The sequence below is a fragment of the Pagrus pagrus genome, assembly GCF_965226575.1.
Source record: "Pagrus pagrus genome assembly, chromosome: 7".
NCBI classification, from domain to species: domain Eukaryota; kingdom Metazoa; phylum Chordata; class Actinopteri; order Spariformes; family Sparidae; genus Pagrus; species Pagrus pagrus.
In genome coordinates this window covers 32,379,175-32,399,037 of record NC_140191.1, presented here as the reverse complement: position 1 = coordinate 32,399,037, position 19,863 = coordinate 32,379,175, and the positions used below count along the sequence as shown (strand labels likewise).

Here is a 19,863-nt window from a genome sequence, read left to right as displayed (position 1 = left end):
TATTCAAGAGTATCAGAACATCTCACCTGTATTAAATGTCAACGGACACCGTCTTTGCGTGTCGCTCAGTGCCTATAATTCCACTACAATTTTATTCTCTCCTTTTAAGAAAAACAAAACAATGCATAATTAATGGTGTGTGAACTGTTTCACAACCTGTCCGTGGGTGTGCAAATTCCTATTAAACTCTTTCTGTAAAAGCAGTTCATTAAATCCTCTCTAGTTTGCATTTAAATCAATCTATCCAGCCATTAGAGGCTGGCGCGCTCACAGAAGAGGAAGCGCCTGCTCCTAATTGGAGCGACTGGTTAATCTAAATGGAGGCTCTGGCAAATGAAGTACAGGCCAAAGGGCTTTCTTAATTAGCTCAGAAATACACACAAGGAGATGTAGAGAAAGCATGCCATTGTTTGGCTGAACGCTGCTATTTATCAATAGATCACAGCAGGGCTGAAATCAATCATCTAAATCCGCTCATTTTTTGGAATTTAATAGAAACTTCATTGAGGAAAATGTTTCTTAAATATGGCAATTTAATCAGAGAATGGGTCCATAAGCATGTACCAAAAAAAAACCCCATAATAGCTTGTAAGAATTGCTCTCTTCATTAATTCATCACTAAACTAAAGAGCAGCCAGCATAGTGGAAACCTGGCTCTGTTTAAATAAACCAGAGAGCAGGAAGTATTTATTAAATCAGGACAGGGTTTTTTTTTTAAAGCATGACAAAAGGTTTTGGAATGATTCCTACTTCTGAGAACACTACTGCTCACTTCTGTGAGCGATAAAAAACAACCTCCAGAGAGGGGAGAATAGGTAATCCATCATATCCATGCATCTGTTTTGGTCAAATTAACATTAACATCATGTGTTACTGCAGCTGCAAGAAGAGGAAATCTTATTCATGGTGCATTCATGGCCCATTCATCACAGTGATTATGCCAAAAACCATTGACTATGTTCTCATTGTAATTTTTAATCAAATTTGAAACTGTCCAACCAACAGAGAAATTTCAGAACCAGCTCAGAACTTGAAAACTAAAAAATTCTTTATGCAAATAGCCTCTGATGAGCAGAAGCTACTAATCCCTATTGTACTGATTCCTTTGTGAAACGGAAGCACAGCAGTTTTCTACTTCAAACAAAATGGAGTAAGAGACAGTGGTTGCTGTCAACGGGTTCTCAGTTCTTTATCATATTACTTAGCAACCAGGACTTTACTAATGAAAAAATAAAGTGTGGAAGCATATCACTAAAAATGAAGTGCTTCATCTAGCACCAGTATAGTGGCAACAGGAGAAAACAACTACCCAATCAGAGCTGAGTGTGTAAATCATGTGTTTAATGCACCTATAAGCTGCAGGCTCATGAGACAGCAATAAGAGAGGGAGTGCATGCCTCTTGACTTTTGTGCATAAACAGGGGGTAGCGCCCAGTTCAAATTTTCATCCTGAGCTACAAACAAGGCCCTCATGAATTTTAGTCATACATATACTGTGATGTGTCTGATGTGCTCACCATCAGGATGTCAAGTCTCTGAGAGCAATAGGACATAAAGGGATCAAATGTGCTATGTGATGGGTTAGGGTTAGTTTTTCCACTAAATATGATCAATGCTAAGATTATAAGCCTCTATTTTGCAGTCAATTTGTGGTGCACGGTAAAACTTGTCAAAATATAAATGTCTTCAAGTAAACATTTGTGCTACACAGTACAGTGTATCCTAATTGTGTTTCTTTGGAGATTAACTGCGTGTGGCAAGGTCTGAGGCTCAGAACAGACTCTTCATCAGTCCATACACGTAGAAGTCAGGACAACGTTGGCTTGACAATCTGGGCAACTGCAGGTGCTATGGGCTTCACGTTGTATGTTCATGAAGTATACAAGTATGCTAGTGCAGCTAAGTTTGAAGTTTCTTCCATGAAACATAATTAAAAAATTTTTACCAGTAGTTACATTTATTTGTTTCATTTGTTCTACCCCACAAACACTTCATGTGATTATATGAATTAAAGATTATTTAAACTAAATTAGCATTTGTTTCATCCATTACTCACATAAGTGATTGATTCACTGATATTTAAAACAAACACTGGCTTTTTTGAGATCAACAAGTGGCTGCTTGTACAATTTTGTTTTTCAAAGACTAGACTCTAGAATACAACCCAAGCTTCAGGCAGGAACTGCACATAGATGATTTACCGTTCACTTTCACATTATTTTGATGTGGTAGATGTAGAAAGTTACGTCAGACATTTTTTACATTACTGCCACTGCTTGGCAGGTATGTAGATGAATGTCTATTTTTCCCCTTGTTAATTCTTTGTCAGAGACACGCTCAGCATGGAGGAGACACCAGTGACATTTCCTGCAGCATTTACAGGAAGGCTTGTGACAATATGATTAGTTAGAAATCTTATGATGGTGGATTTTAAGGTGTGCCATTTATCAAGGCAGATTACTTATACGTACATACAGTATGCACATTTGATAAATGTAGCAGAAAAGCTTGCTACAACTGTGATATTAGCAGACTAAATGTTAACAAACGGGGTAGAGCTGTACCAGGCAAAGCACAGCAGAGGTACGGTTTTTTTTTAAAATGTACACAACATTACAAATTCATGATCACATTATCAATAACTTATGCATACAACTTACTGATTTGTATTGTAGACTAACTTAATTTGTGCACAAGAATTAGTCATTCATGCTCTAATTTCTCAACATTAAAAAACAGTCAAAGTAAAACCTCTCAGGTCAGTGTGTTTATTTAGTTTATTCAGTCATGAAAACAAGGACAGTTTGACTATTTAGTTTGTTGAGGCAGAAAAAAAATCAGCCTATGAAGATCTTTCTCTTCTCATTAACATTTCTTCCTCAAACCTACAGAGTGCTTCTTTCAGGTACTTATAGGATCTGGGATCAGAATTCAAAGATGATTTGACTTTGGATTTACTTAAATCATGTTAAACAATAAAGATGGGATCACAAATTAACTCACAACACTATTCACATTACGTTGCCCATGATAACGATACCTTATGATATCTGTCTAACTGAATAACACAAACTATTCTTTAAATGGCAAATTGCAGGAGTTATGTATGTATTCATTTTATTGAGATGTTTAAAAAAAACTGGACATAAACTGAGATGAAACAATGTATAAAAATGTACATAGACTCTTAGCTTAGCGCCCCTTTATTGCACACACTGACTGCAACTTGTCCATGTCCATGTGTGCCATCACTGCAACATAAAATAGACATAAACTAGCAAAAAGCTGAACTGCCAGAAAGGAGAACAGTTCTAGGGTTAAAACTTTTAGTGGAAGGATACAACTATGGCTCAGTAAACTCTTTCAATCTGTGTAAATTAAGTTTACACCACGAGAAGTCATGAAGTAATGGTTCTGGTAAATCATATCGTCAGAGAAATCTGTTTTAAGCAAGTGATAAGTGATATTCTGTTAATTGCTGCGAATCCTTTCTATGTTAATTGAAGAGTAGTGGGTGGGAGTGATTTTGCCTTTGCTCAGTAGTAGGGTCAGCACAGATGTGTGTAGCCATGCACAGAACAGGACGTCATGGACCTTGCCAACTTTCAGCACTTATAACTAATAACTCATGTTGCTGTGAGTCTATTTGACAAGTGATCAACATAATGACATAGAAGTCATATCAAATAAGATATTCTTAGGTCTTTACAATAAGTGCCATGACTCAATACAGCCTGACATTTTAGTAATGACTTGAAATGACTGTTTGAGTTGCTTTTCATGGGTTTTGCCTGTAAACTTCCTGTCACCAACAGTTTTGTTCATTAGTGTCCTTTTTTAAAATGTTATGAGGGCAAAATTGGCTGAAACACATTGGCAGCGATTTCTATTTCTCTGCATGTGACATGACTTTACCAAGATATTTTGACACACTCCTCTCGTCCTCCCTTTGCAAGAAAACTGTCAGGCATCTCCTTCTTGGATGTCATTAACTGATATTTCCTCTCTGGACAGAGAGGGAAGAGGGCCTGGAAGTCCCAGGATGCTACCCGCCCGCACACTGGCATCCGCATGGCAGCATCCCTCCAAACCCTTTCTGTTTCCATGGTAACTATCGCAGCCATGGAGAGAGAAGGATGTGGGAGGAAGAGGTAGGTGGGAGGACGATGGACTGGGGACGTTCGAGAAAGACATTTACTGGATTGCGATATGTGAACAACTAACGGCTTATCAAGGCAAACTGTAATCAAAACCTTCTCAATACAACATTGTCACGTACAACTGTGTATGTGTGTGTGTGTGTGTGCGTGTGTCCTTATGTTCAGTCATGAAAACAGCAGTCACAATTAGCTAAATATGAGAAAACATGTGATTGCAATGAAAACTGCTCTTTTCTCCTATTCAGAGGGTTTTAAGAGGAAGAGAAAACTAAAAGAATACAATTTTAACGCAGGAAAATTATTTCATGGTAGACAGTCAATATTAGCCTGTTAAAAAAAAAAATGATGGTACATCAACTCATTTATAATGAATGGCTTGGCTTTTGCTTTATGCAGGATTTCAACTCCAACACATTCTTTTAACATGAGACATTCTGTGTATGTGTGATATGTGCCATAAACAACTCAATGATCACTACAGTATGTGAATGCTTGCGTTTTATTTTTTCTGTCACACTTGTATAATGACCCTGATGAAGGCCGCAGGACCAAACATTTCGAATGCACCTTTCTTGATGCATCTTGATGCATCTCCATTATCTATATTACTGCAGATATCAATTTTTTGTAATTTCATTCACGCAGTAAGATAAATCTTAATACCCTTTTTGTTTAGAAGTAAACAAAAACAAAACATGAATCTGTCTGCACTGCATTAAACGTGTGCTGTAATGTACAAAAATATCATTTTCACATAGCAGCTCTAAGACAGGGCACTTGAATGTGGCAAACACCACAAACATGACTGCTGCACACACAGACCGCAGAGTTGACAGCGTTTACTGAAGTCTTGAAATCAGATGTTAGCTTCAGTTAAAAAATGTTCTAAAGTGATCTGTAATTGTTGTGAGGCAGATTACACAGCGTGCGTCTCGTCCAGTTTGTGCCTCACAATAAGTTAATAAAATCCCAACCACGGCCAGATGTCCAGTTTCACATTATTGAGTAATTATTGAGTTATTTTATTGATTTTTTAATCACTCTCTGCTGATCTCTGCCTCCCTTTGCTATATCTGCTAACAGAAGTAAGTAAATAAGTAAGTAAGCCTATGCTCAACTATAATTCAATGCAAGAGAGCGATGTTGCATCTTACTTTATAACTTCATTTTCCAGCCCAGGTTGGAAACTAAACAATCAACAGTAGTATGTTTTCATTTTGAGTGGGCTGTAAACATCTGATGACGTTCTGTCACTGCATTGATGCAGAATCTTCCATTTCTGCATCACAATGCATCCACAAATCTTTACATATCTACAAAATATAAATATCGGCCCAATATTGGGATATTTATATTACTGGCTATTTACTGGTATCTGTGAAATTCTAGCCAATAAATAGAGCCCATAATATGAAAACAAATTGCTTTCATTGACTTAACAAACTCAGCATCTTCACACTCAGATAAAATAGGTGGTGGTATGCACCTTTAAAGTTGGATTCATGATCCATCAATAAACACAGAGAAGAATGTATCAAGTATTGCTGGACCTTGGATCCTTCATGACTGCTTTCCCTTCTACACTTTGCAGGTGGTTGAAGTCGTGCCGGTAGCCCCACTCTGCCATACACATCAAAAGGGCACGATGAATGAAGCCGTGAGGACTTTGAGAGACACAAGACAACCAAGATTACAGTGCGTGGCATCACTTCGGCCTGTTAAAAGTGGACAGCCTTTCTCACTCAGCCACTCTGTGTAAATGTACTAATGCTAACACAGTCAAATGGAGGGTTGAGAGAGAGGAAGTGAACGAGACTAAGTGAAGAGATGGCGACGCGCTGCAGTGAATCTGACTAATCATTCTCTTTGTGAAACTCTTTTCACATGAACTGATAGAAATGCAACTTTAATACACCTGCAGATTAACTGGAATTGGCCTCATTTCATAGGAATAAACCTCCCGCCACCACCACCACCCCCTACACGCACCAAACCCAAACCTTTTCTGTATTCCTAAGTCCCACAAGGCTTATAACTTTAACTCGAAGCAGCGCAATCTCTCAAATCCACTTCCTTTGGATTTAACAGATATGCATGTTTTCTCAAGCTTCTCAGTCTCATAGTTCAGTTTTTCAGACTGGATCTACCAACCTCCGCTTCCCTCTGAGCTGGAGGAGCCAGGTTCTCTCGCCAAGTATATGCTCAACGTGCTTTCATCCCCTTTTCTTTGGCCTCATTGTAATGAATCAATCCTCTTTCTACAACAGAGAGGGAAACTCCTGCATGTGGGGTTTCTCTCTAGAATATATGAGGCTGAACTCACATGTTCCATCATCTGCTGCTCAGTACTTAAATACTTGAACAAGCCCTTGATTGCTCTGAAATAAAACATCTCATTGACTGACAAATTGAACTCAACAACTGAACATAATTGGCTAATTTTGTCATTGACAAAATTATTCTCATCACTTTTACTGCTTAACAAAAAGACCATATTGTTAAAGAGGGGTTGGTAATTCCTATTTAGAAGACTGAGAGGATCATTACCCATGTAGAATGACATTACGTAATAGTTCAGATGTTTTTTTTATAGATTAATCTACGTCGGCCTGGTGGAGAGCTCAGCACAGTGCACCGTAACAAAACAAATGCAAATAGACCAAACACAAGCAAATTACTAAAACCTCTTCATCAATGTGACTTGTGGGCTGTCGTTGTACGACCTTACAGTAAGAGGTCCGATGACACAGATATTGCATTGTGTCCATAACTAAACAAGAGTGTGATTTACAAAGGTGCTTAGACATGTTTAGAAATGAGCACCAGTCACATTCCAAACCTTTGATTTTAAAATATGCCTCACCACAGACACTCAATACAGATTTCCAATCAAATATTTCGAATATTCAGTTTTGTGTAACTCTACAGTAACCACTGTAACTACTACTAAATGTGGACAAAGTGTTGCTTTGAACATGGAGTGATGAATAATGTGTAATGAAAAAGTCAAGTCGTCTGGCTTCTTTCCTCACCAACTCTATGAGTAAGGTCACAGAGGGACATGTGCAGTGACTAATGACATAGGAAAACTTCACTTGTGTCCCAGGTGGTAAAGAGATGGTACCTTTGATACCTGGAACAGGTAACAAATCAACAATACAAGAAAGAATCATCTCTAAGAAGGAAGAAGGAAGGAAGAATCTTTATTTGATCATATATCATACAATGTACAACAAAGTGAAACTGGTGGTCTGCATGTAACCCATCCCGAGGGAGCAGTGGGCATTGGTATGCCCAGGGACAAACTTCAGATCTCAGAAAGTTTCAAATCACAATCAAATTATTGATTCACTCTCCAATTAATGTGTTAACATGTAAAACAGCCTGACCCATGATTCGACATGACCAATACTGGATCAGAAAATTGTTCCTCTTAAAAAATAAATCGGTATCAGCATATACACTGATCAGCCCCAACATTAAAGGTTCCCCTTGTGCAGCTAAAACAGCTCCAACCTGTCAAGGCCTGGTTGTAAGACTTTTGGGGGTGTCCTATGGTGTCTGGCACCAAGACATTTGTGGTGGATCCTCTGGGTCCTGTATGTCAGGGGGTGGGGCCTCCATGGATTGACAACTGTACTGCTCACTATGTCTGTCAAAATTCTTAAACAACCAAAACTAAGGGATCAAAAATGCCCAGAGAAAGTAAAATGCTACGATGGGCTCAGTGAGACAGCAGTTGCCAGTTTTGATGCCGAGTATGCTGAACAGAGATCTTGCCACTCACACTTCTTTCTCATCTCTGTAAAATATCTTTCATTTAAGTCTCTCTTTAAAAATCAGAGTTGACTAAAAAATGTTTGAACGCTGCTTGAACGGAGATGGATGGAAAAGTATCAACAAGCCAGCATTCCAAACTTCAATGCCCGTCACAGCATCACGTCTGACAGGGGTGAAAATTAGTGTGCACACGTGGATGTGTTCATCACAGCTGATCAGAGCTACCCTTATTTAAAGGCTTCCCTAATGACAAGTGAATTATTGATGATGTAGTTAATATCAATTAATCTGCATAATATCCATGATATTATGTGGACCACATTAACAGGGCATCAGGGGATATGCAAATTGTTTAGAAATGAAAACTGAGGATTCAATGAAAGAAAGAAATAGAGAATAAAGGTTTCATGGGACAACTGATGACTCACTGTAGTGCACAGTCTCGCTCAGCACAGTGAAACACTTGAGATCTTCTCATGAGTTATCAACTGCACTTCAAGTCACTGCAGAAGTATTTGACAACTGAACAACACCCTGGCTGGGTGACACAGAATATTTGTCAGTAAAATAAGTTGTCCCTGTCTCTGGATTATCATTAGCATCTGGACTGTGTTGCGGTGCTAGCACAGCCACTCTGTGGGTCCTATCACACAAGAGACTAGAGCAGAACGTCACAGCCAGATAAGGAGCTGCTGTGGTCAGCTGTGTTTGTAACTTAACCTGAGCATGGTGGTTACCTTGTAGTGATAGTTCAGGTCTTTTGATGTGAGGTTGTATGAGCTACTTATCTCTAGTCAGTGTATTACCTGCAGTAGATGACCGTCAGCTCTCCCTTGTGTAGAAAAACAGCAGAGCATTGTACTGCTAAGTGCACGCTATGTTTTCAACATTTTTGGTCCTTTACATAACCGTCAAACAGCCGCTGAAAGTCCAACACAAACAGCTGATCTCCGGTGTAATACAATGCACAGCCGGTAATACACTGACTAGGGATATGTAGCTCATATAACCCCACATCAAAAAATCCCAACCATCCCTTCAATTTACTGGTCGTTAAATTATTAGCCCATGGTTTACATGTAATCTGCTGCACCGTCTGTTTATACACACATCGTGCATTGATTGATTGCTTCATGTGGTAGATTTGCGGAAAAAGAGGTGTTATTATATATTATTATATAAAAATAGGACAACAATACAATTTATAAATTTGGTGTTTGAGTGAGTGTTTGGGGCAGCAGGACAGTGCAATTGAATGTAGCGTTATGATGTGACTGATCAGTCACCGTTCCTAAATCAGACAGATCCTGATCCTACCATCAGCATAGCTAACAAAAGTTACCAGATGACAGTATGGACAATCTATTGACTTAAATAAGGTCTTTACTGTGTCATGTGGCATTTCTGCTCATTTGAACTGAAGGTAAACAGCAACATTATATTCTATAACGTGTATTCATTTGTTCAGAAGTTAGTGGAGGTGTTCTGTACTTCAGGCAAGACGGCTTATTTCTCCTGTAAATACACTGTGTGAATCCCTGTGCTGTGGCAGCTGTTGATAAGAACATTAGCACAGCAGATTTGAGCTGGGTATCAACTATTAGCCACAAAATGTCAGCCACACCTACTTTTGCTATTGCAGGCACATGCTGCTATGGCTACCGTGTTATTTAAGTTAGAGTGCACCAGGCTACATATGAATCATAATTTCCAGTCCTTCAGGATACCAGAGGTTCAGGGTCCAAAATTAACTTTTTGGTCTACTGTCAATGGCTGGTAAAACCTTCAGTTCTGATATAACTGATGCTATAGTACGATCTCTGTTAACCACTTGCTAGTTGTCACACCTAAACCACACCTGTAGTTGCCAGTAGATCCTCATATGATGCTGATTGGTTGAAACCACAGTGGTTTGGCCACAAGTGCATAGCAAAATAGATTTGCAAGATCACATCCAGCTGCCTTTCAAGGTAGCTTTCACAGTGCTCTTTATTTTTCACTTCAGGTTCATCTACCCATGCAATGTGCCATCACTCACTGGCAGACTCTCTTTACTGTTAGCGCGTAGCAAAAAGTTGTCCATTGTAGTACCAGTGGTACAAGTAGCTAGCTGCATAAAATAAGCATAACCCTAGCAATGATGGAGAGCAAGGGTCGGTCAAAGAATTGCGATACAATTATTGACAGTCACACGTCGCATGGCCGACTAGTGCGCAGAGTCGATGCAAAACAAATTGTGGTCAATCAACTTACTGTATGTGTTATAGTGATAAGAGTTTGTAGTGAAGTATGAATATTTCAATAACCTGCCAATGGTGGCTGACCACATTTATTCTATTCGCAAACGTAGATTTTTACTCACATTTGACAAGTCATGGGTGCAAATTTTGGAGGTTTATTTTATTTTTCATGTCTGGACAATGCACATTTCCTGATGCTCAAGACTGTTCCCCTTGAATAGAAGTTCATGGCCCAGTTTGACATGCACTTAAGTGAGCTGATCAGATCTATCAAAAGAAGAGCAACATATGAAAAAGCTGCTGATACTACTGGATCAGGCACATCTCTGCCACCTAATAAAGACTGCTTGCCCTGGTGGCCAAGTGGGCTGTCTCACTTAATCTGCATCGCTGTATATTGGTGCTGAAAACATTAGCAGATTGTCAATCAACAGAAAATTAATCTGCAACTATATCAATCAAGTATTTAAATAAAGCAAAACAACATTCCTCTGGTTCCATCTTCTTAAATGTGAAGATTTGTTTCTTTCATTTATCTTTTCAACTGATTGTAGTTTCTGTGCATATTCTAAATACTGCAGCGCAAAACAAATCGATTATTGCAGGTTTGAGGGTTGTCAAATGACAAAAGTTTACCCAATCCACCTAACCCTGATATGCAGTTTTACATACGGGCACAAATGCAATTCGTTAGTTATGAGATGGTTATGTATTTTATGCATATTCATTACTAATTTGCAGAATTGTGCCTGATGTAATTTGGAGAATAAATGATGAAATGGCACAATCCATTCCACTTGGGGGTGCTAGAGAATACACTGTGCACATGTAGCAGAGGGAGCCTGGAGGAGGGACTGCTTTTGTACCTTTAGTATGAACTATTTTTTTGGAGACATAACATAGAACTCATGGTGTATGTGCGTGTGCTTGTGTGTGTGCAAATGTGTGTGTGTGCGTGTGTGTGTGTGTGTGTGTGTGTGTGTGTGTGTGTGTGTACCTGTGTTCGTAGGATCTCTCCTTTGGTTAGCTGCATGTCTCCAGTGAGTTCTTTAACAGTGATTCCCAGTGGCTCCAATCGCTTACTGAAGTAATTAGTCATCTCAGCTGCCAAGGCCTTCATTGGAGCCACATATACTATCTACAGAGAGAGCAAGAGAGAGAGACAGAGACACAGAGAGAGAGAGGACACAGAAATAAATAGGATACATAACAGATAGGGGTGGAGTGGGGAAGGTAGAAGATGGGGGTGGGTACAGGAGAGTGGGACTGGAAGGACACTGTGGTGATAAATGAGCAAACACAGGCGGGATCATTTGTTCCCTGGCAACCAGCACAAATCACAATTTATTGAGAAATATGATGCCAGCCACTTGCATGGGTAAAGTTTAATGGTGATGTATGAAAAGTGTCTTTCGTCACTGACTGGCACTGTGCAACACTGTGTGTGAGCGTGTGTGAGCGTGTGTGTGTGTGTGTGTGTGTGTGTCTAAGCCTTCATGAAAGACAACAAAGCCTTTTGGATGTCTGAATTATTTATCTGAGCGTGAGTTAGGATTTGACACTATTGGTTTATGAAGACTTGTACTAATATTTTTAGACCAGGCTGCCAATAGCAGACTTTTAGTGCATATATCTAAGGTTCTATTTCCCTATTGTTGCTGGATTTAATTTTGACTACTTTCATCTGCTGTTTTTTAAATCAAGTATTTATAAATATGGAAAAAAAACAACAAAAAAAAAAAACTTCTGAAACAATGCTCAATGAACTGTCCATCAAAACCTTAAGTTTGATGGACTCATAAGTGTGATACCAATAAGCTCCTAAAGCAGTCAGGCAGGTAGTGGAACTACATTCATTTGTTGAGTGTTTCAGTTTGCCTATGTTAAAAATCCCTTTTTTCCATATAGGTAGCTGTCCACTGATGATGATGCATCCTGTTGTGTTGCACGACTACATCAACACTGACAAAGCTGCTCAGAAAGCTTCAGAAAAGCTTTTCAGAAAGAAAAGAAATTAAGAACAGATTGAGCACTGATGCTTATTAGAAATTTAAGTCCCTATGCAATTGGAGTAACGCTTGTGCATTTGAATGCATGGACACTTGCATGCCTGCATGAGCCTGGGCATAGCTTTTTGCAAATTAGACAAAACAAAACTATTACTTCACGATTTTTTTGCCAGATGAGGATAAAAAATTAGAATGGTGACAGAGTACAACATGTGACATTTCTTATCTGTATAGGCTGCGTGATATATTAAGAACAGTAAACCCATTCAGCTTCATTTTTAACAGCAAGAGAAACATTTCAAACCACTCCTACAGACCATTTAAACACATTTAAACAACACGACGCACTAACAACATGACCTAAAGTGATTTACAAATAAAAAAATAATCTTTCAAACTCTGTCATACCGTAACACAGTGACAAATCAATTTAAGCAGTCCCAGTAAATGAAAAAATGTCACAGTTTCACAGTAATGTCTGATCTGTATTGAATATCTCCTGTTACTGCTGCAGCGGTTGACAGCTAGTGTAATTGTAACAATGAAGGAATTTACTGTATGTAGTTACAGTTAAGGATGCACTATATATATATATATATATATATATATATATATATATATATACATATATATATATCGGGCTGATAATTATCTCAGCCAATAATGATGAATTCATATTTTCAGCTTTTTAATGACTATAATGAACTTATAGCTGACAAATAGAGCTCATGATGCAAAGTCAAACTGCTTATGTTGAAAAGCAGTTTGAAACTGTGTTCACACTGGAGACTTTCCTTGTTTTCATTGTAAATGTTGCATATTTTTAGTAGATCTAGTGTTTTTTTTACAGCTGCTATACAGCAGGCAAAAAACAGTGATGGTGATTGCTATTAAAAGTACACTGTTTGCTAATTGATTGTTTTTTAGTTTTTAGTGTTTAGAATCTTTGGCCATTGTTTCAATGCTGTAAATTACTTAACTATCGATAATTTAATACTAAAAAATACCAGTGCAGATCACTATTCAGGTTAAATGACAGAAGCACTGCACAAATCAGCAAAAGCCTCTCGAAGGAATCATAATCAAGTAAAACCAGCTGTCACTGACTTTAAACTATCAGAAATCTCTTTAATTTAAATGCTGCCTGAAATCCAAGCTTCCATATCTTCAAAAATCTGATCTGTATCTCTGCATGGGGTGTGTGAGTCTCTGCAAGGAGCATGCTTAATCTCCACGAGGCCTGTGGAGTAACACTGGGAACATTAAACACTTACTACAGACATACTTTGATATTATACAGAAACTGAACTTGACATTCTGACTGTGACAGCAAGGCAGAGATACAGGTAGGCTTACTGCAAAAACTACTGTAATATGTAATTAGACTGCATCATACTGTATACCATAGCAGCGCTAGGTGACCCCCTTTGTGCTTTGTGCATGTGTGCAAGCAGCAGACCTTGAATTCATCCTTCTTGATGACGCCACCAGGCTGCAGATGCTGGCGGATCTCATGGAGGACAGTTAGCATGGCGATGTTAGTCTTGCCGGCGCCAGTCGGAGCACATATAAGAAGATTTTCATTGGTGTTGTAGGCCGTCTCAAACACCAAGGACTGTATCCTGTTCAGACGCTTCATCCCTTTGAACACCAGCTGACCGATCTGGGCAAACAAAGTGGGGCAAGGAAAGGATGGGCCAGGGTTAACACATGATTACAGTAATTATGTAGGTGAAGATGAACTACTTTTAAGGACAGTTGATTAAAATTACAAGCTTTTTGAATACACAATGAATACATGCAACACTGTATAAAATGCACACTATTGTTTATAATGTTTATCTTAATCATTCAATTCCTCAACAAATCTTTTCTTGTCTCTACTCATATCATGATCTGATTATCATAATAACATAATTGCAATGTTCTGCCAATGGAATCACAGTAAATAGATGAAGACGCTCATCTCTTACTTAAAGGAGCACTATGTAGTTTTGAAAAGGAAATTCAAACTCAGAATTTTAATATTTACAATATTAATGAGGTAATAATACAAACACACTCAGTCATCAAAACATCAAAGAGCTTTAGTCAAATTTCTTCCCCAACACTACACAGTGCACTGTTAAAACACACACTGCTGACATTTTGAAACTCAGCTGTGAACTATGGGGTGCTGTTGATAGTTAGGGACACTACAACAATATGCTGTAGCAATCACTGTCATTGTCCGAGTCAGTGACACAGCTCAAGAGAATTGGTCACCCAGTTGCCCTTGGCAACCAGATTTTGGCAAGTGTCAACCATTTAGTGCAGTTGTCCTGATTGGCTCAAATTTTTTTCTTTGACAAAACCGTAGTACAGAGTCTTCTAGCCAATGTGCTGACATAAAATATAGACAGGTGATCAGTTACATGTGTCAGTGGCTGAACTACAGTGTGAGAGGTGACTGCACTGAAAGTGGGGCATCAAGAAGCATGAAGGAGGAGAAAATGTGTGTGGTGGGATCAGCTGTCACTCAAGCTGCCCTCCATCTGCCTTCACTATGGCAACAGAGTGTGGGTGATGGCCCTCAATCTCACACTGCCTCTGATAAGTAGAGAAATGGCCACTGTGAAGGACAGTTGGAGCCACACACCTACATACACAGGCACAAATACACTGAGACAAAGTACACATGCAGGAGAGTGAAACATTCAGCTGCAGCAAAGGTGAATCACTTCCTTCTGGAACACAGTATAGACAATCCAAAGCAAAATGTAAAGACCACATTACAATCAAACTAAATTATCTGCATGGTTGGAGAATACAGGAACACTAGCTTTGAAATCCACACTTAGTTTATTTAATTTAAATAAATAATTTATTTTTTTTCAGTTCATTGAGCGAATAGTCTCACATAGCCAGGTAACATCCTAATGTGGCGTTGCGTTGACAGACTGATTGAAATACTTATTTTCGAACGTGTTCATTTCTTCTTTTTTTTTTGTTCATTATCAAAACAACAAAAGAGAATTCCTAATGACATGTTTGAAAAGGAGTGGGAAGAAGTGTAAATTAATGTAATCCCACCCCCTCCCCATTGATCTTTAGCTCACAATTCAGCCTAGGCTTCCTTATTTAATTATTATTATTATTATTATTATTATTATTATTACTACTTATGAATACATGAATAAAAAAATAAAAAATAAATCTAAATGAAAAAATAAAAAGGTAAATTATATATACATACAAATATATATATATAATTTATCACCAAATATGTCCTGCAAAATACAATTTGATTCATCAATTATCTTATGTGTTATATTTTTCTTTTTCGGTCTGGCTTGTATTCCTGCTACAGATGCAGGCAGCATGTGTTTAAATGAGACCGGCACAGCATAGGATATACCTGACACTCATCGGCCTGTCGCCAGGTCATGGCCAGTCATGCTGAATACCGGCCGATTCATGTCCCTGGCCGGTTGATCGCGGCATCTTTAATTGTTGTTGTTGTTTTATGTAGCGGAGGGGTAATAAGTTGTCTGGTATAGGTGCCCAATGGCAGGCTAATACCAACAGTGTACATCCAGTGAGTCAGACTATTTAACAAAGGACACTGCAGCAGTGAGGATGGCACTGATATGCTTATGGAAACCAAATTGAAACATGGCTATGAAATGTAACCCAGCTGCTGATTATTCTGCACGATATACCTAAATAATTTTATGCAAGTGTGAAACTCACTGTTAAGGTGTTTGTAGTGAAAGTGGCAATTTATCATTATATCTTCAGATGGGTTTCGTATTCTAGATTTCTTTCATTCTTATTCTTTTTATAAAAATAGAATTGTGTGAACAATTTTCAAACTAATTCAGGTTCAACAATATGATGAGGAGCTGACTGAACCACATTTTGTTTTTCGAATGAACATCATTTCCCATCTACCTTTACCCTGTAGTCTTCCATCAGACCAACGGGTTCCATTAGTTTGTACTGCAACTTCTGTTTCTTAATCCAACCCTCATTTCTACTCAGGGACAAACAAACTGAAAATAAATAGAAAACCAGCGTAAACAAATCTACAGTCATGCAGGCTGACAGTGTCATAGTGTGATACAGACCAATCAAAGTTAATTATGCTCTGGACAACTAGCGGGACCACTTTGAAGAATAAAGCCAATGATGTAAACAAGCTGTGGTGGAATCTCATACAATAGAGGTCACTGTTGTTCCAGGTGTGCTTCGTACCTCAATATCTATTTTTTTTTTTTTTTACTTTTTCTCCATCATTTTACCCTCTCTCTGCTTCCTCTGCGTTCCACCTCTCTCCCAGAAAGGCTGGCTGAGGATGCCTTAAGCTTAGACAGCAGTATTATTTATTCAAGGATTCATTAGAAGTATGTCATCACTTTCCTCTTCCCCTCGTTTCGCTCCAACACTCATAGAAAGAAATAATTAAAGAGTGCATGTCAGGCGAGGATATGCGGGGTGCTGTTCGGAAGTTTGCCCCCGCAGCCCAGTAGGGAGGAAGAGGTTATTAATGCATCAAAGAGCAACTTTATCAGAGTCCACTTAAGTAGGAAGGAGTGAAGGGTGGCTGTGGTTTAAGCTAGGTGCGGTATGGGGGTGGGGGGCCTCTGATGAGCAGTTTGTTACAGCCACTGATGTATACATGTGATAGTTTGGCTGTTCTGTGTTGCATACACACTGATGATTAAAAGTCATACTCAGTGCCAGTAACAAACCAGGAAGTTGTTTCCACAGAGAGAACACTTAAACTTGACTGATGTGTGTATGGCCAACATAGGCTTGGCCCCATTTGCATGTGAGCTGTGGCTGAGCATCTAATATCCACACTCAGACAACAGTTCCACCTGGCAAATGCAAATGGACAAGAAGTTGATTGCAGCCATTCAAAGCTTTCCGGTTCTGTCCAAAAATGATCTGAAAGGACACAAAATGAAACTGCTCATAAATTATGTCTTAACAGCTATTCCACCCAGCGCTTAGGCTGTTATTCAACTCTGAGGTACTTTAAATTCATTTTCAGGGCTCCAGACTTTTAACCATTAAGTTGCAGTTTGTCACCACAACTGGAGACAGTGCAACTGTGCCATTAATATGGTTTACCCTTCTCAAATGTTGATCACCAGGAAGGAGAAAGAGTTTGGTGTACGTATGTTTGTTAGTTGTTAGTATTTATTGTATGTCCTCATGGACAATGAAGCAAACAAATGAAAATGTCTTTTTTAAAAAGGACCCTCCAAGGCCACAGCAGTCAAAAAGTCCTGGAAATGGTTTGAAGGGCATGCCCTTGGAGAGAGGAACATGTTAAGGTTGTCCCCTCTCTTTATTACAGTACATCCTAGCTTGAGAAACTTTCAAAAGCTATGAAGAACCCAACCCAGCAAAGTCTGCATCGGGGGTCCTGCCTGGTGTCAATCAATCTTGTGTCGAGCGCCTGTTCCTGCCATGATCAGTGCTTCTGTGCTTGGTAGGATTTCTCGGTTTCTTCTTCAATCTGTTGATGGTTCAAACCTTGCAGAAGTTTCGCCTCCTTCCACTTAGTGTACAACCTCTGGACGCTATATATACACATATATATATATATATATATATATATATATATACATATGATCAAAAGCTGGTCTACATGGTTTCATGAGCAATATAAACTCCATTATTAACTTGCAATGTACCACACTAAGGCCTTATTGTCAAATATAAATAATTTATTAGCAATACAAATGCAATGATAACTTTTTAAAGTCATAGAGGGTACATCTAGTGACTCTTTTTTGATGTGAAGAGTGCGGACTTAATGTGGTATGCTGGTGATGGTCATGTAGCTCTGTGTTCAGCAATCTGTCGTTAAGGCCACTAAATCTGCACTGCTCAGGCCTCCAATAACTTATTCCATCACATCATACATCACACATGGAGGGCAACACCTCTGTGGTAAGATGCAACCTGCTTGGCATTTCGTAGCATGGTTCGTTTGCAAATTAAATGCTAAAATCCAGGTTTTCCACCAGCGAACAAGGTCGCATGTCTGATGCTAGAAAATACCCCTATAGTGCTAGTTTTTTTTGTTTTCAGCACAAGTTGAATTTTTGGGAAGTTTAGCTCTAAATGAGGACGGAAGAGTTGGCTGTGTTAACACTGTAGTTTTCTCAGTTAAAGTGTAACTCTCGCCAAAATGCAACCTAGGCTTTTTTTTTGAAGGAACCCGAGTCAAACCTTCATGTAAAAGCATAATTACGACGAAAAAGCCACTTTTAAGATTTACTGTATTTTCGTTTTCGGGTCAAAATCATTCCTGCACCATCCTGCCAGTCGAGATGCATCGATCCCCGAGTGCGACGTAACATGGAGGAGAGTAAAGGTGGAAAGCTCCATGTTACGTCAGACTCGGGGATCGACACATCTCGACTGGCAGGACGGTGGCGAGCGGAGCAAGCAACTGCTAACGTGAGTTGTTCAAAAACCTTCTTTTTAGTAAACTCTGTGTACACAAACAATGTGCTCAATGCTCGTGTACATGTGTAGAGACCCTGGTGATACTACGAGCAAAGTTTCATGTTGTGTCAAAATAGCGATTTTGATGCTACCATACAGCTGCCCCTTGCACACAATTGAAAATGATTCTGAACCGAAAACAAAAATACGGTAAATCTTAAAAGTGTCTTTTTCGTCGTAATTATGCTTTTACACGAAGGTTTGACTCAGGTTCCTTCAAAAAAAAAGCCTAGCTTGCATTTTGGCGAGAGTTACACTTTAAGTCTACTTCTTTATGATGCCTGCAGGGATGTCCTACCATATTTGTCGTGTTGCCTGTGGATAGCATAGCTTACAAACTATGGTTTTGTTGTCAACATGGCGAACGTTGTTGACACAATTCACCAGGAACGCAAAATATTTCCACACTGGTGATTTCAGAGGAGCAGGAGGGGGTTCGAGTCTACTTGCTGTGTCTCCTATATCAGCAGTTGCCATGATGTCTTTTAATTGGCTGCAGCTTTAGGTTAGAGGAGGCAACGTTAACTCGCTGCACTACAACATGCTGCGTGTGCTTTTTTTTCCTCTTGTCATGCTTGCCAGACATGACACTGGCATAGCTAAATCCTCGATTCCACCTTTGATTTCGAAGGTCGAGATCATGATGTAATTTCGATTGATATCCAACAATAGAGATAATAATGCGTTAATGCAAATTCCTCTTAGCGACATTAATTTTTTTGACACGTGATTAACGCATGCACGTTATGACCCTCAGCACCCCGTAGTTTGGTAAAACAGGAAGTGATGCAGCAGTAACGTTGTGGATGGCAGCAGAAACAAACCTCCTGGAGCAGAAATGGATACAGAAAAGGCTTTTTTGAATGGAAGGTTCAGCTTCAAAGCCCTGCCAGATGGTTCTCTCCACAAAAACAGTTATACAAGTTATTTGCATTTACTGTCGATGTGAACTGAGTTACCACCGGAATACGTCCAGTCTCAAATACCATTTGCTGGCTAAGCACACAGCTGATGCAGAGAGCCCCCCCCCCCCCCCCCCCCCCCCCCCAAAAAAAAAAAGGCAGACCACGCTGTATAGTTTGCAATGGAGACGCCTGGACAATTCTACATGAGACAAACTGTCAACAGTGATAGCTAAATGTGTGGCTGCAGCTTGCAGGTCAATTA

General features: G+C 39.2%; 1 protein-coding gene across 1 annotated transcript in view; it reads right to left on the bottom strand.

The window, feature by feature from the left end:
- ascc3 (activating signal cointegrator 1 complex subunit 3) overlaps window positions 1-19,863 on the bottom strand; it is a 180,035-nt gene that overhangs the window by 83,624 nt on the left and 76,548 nt on the right. The window contains exons 9-10 of the mRNA XM_084356676.1: window positions 13,649-13,852; window positions 11,178-11,318 (exon numbers count right to left, since the gene is read on the bottom strand). Of these exons, the coding sequence (XP_084212802.1) occupies window positions 11,178-11,318; window positions 13,649-13,852 (345 nt within the window). The remainder of the gene's footprint in view (window positions 1-11,177; window positions 11,319-13,648; window positions 13,853-19,863) is intronic.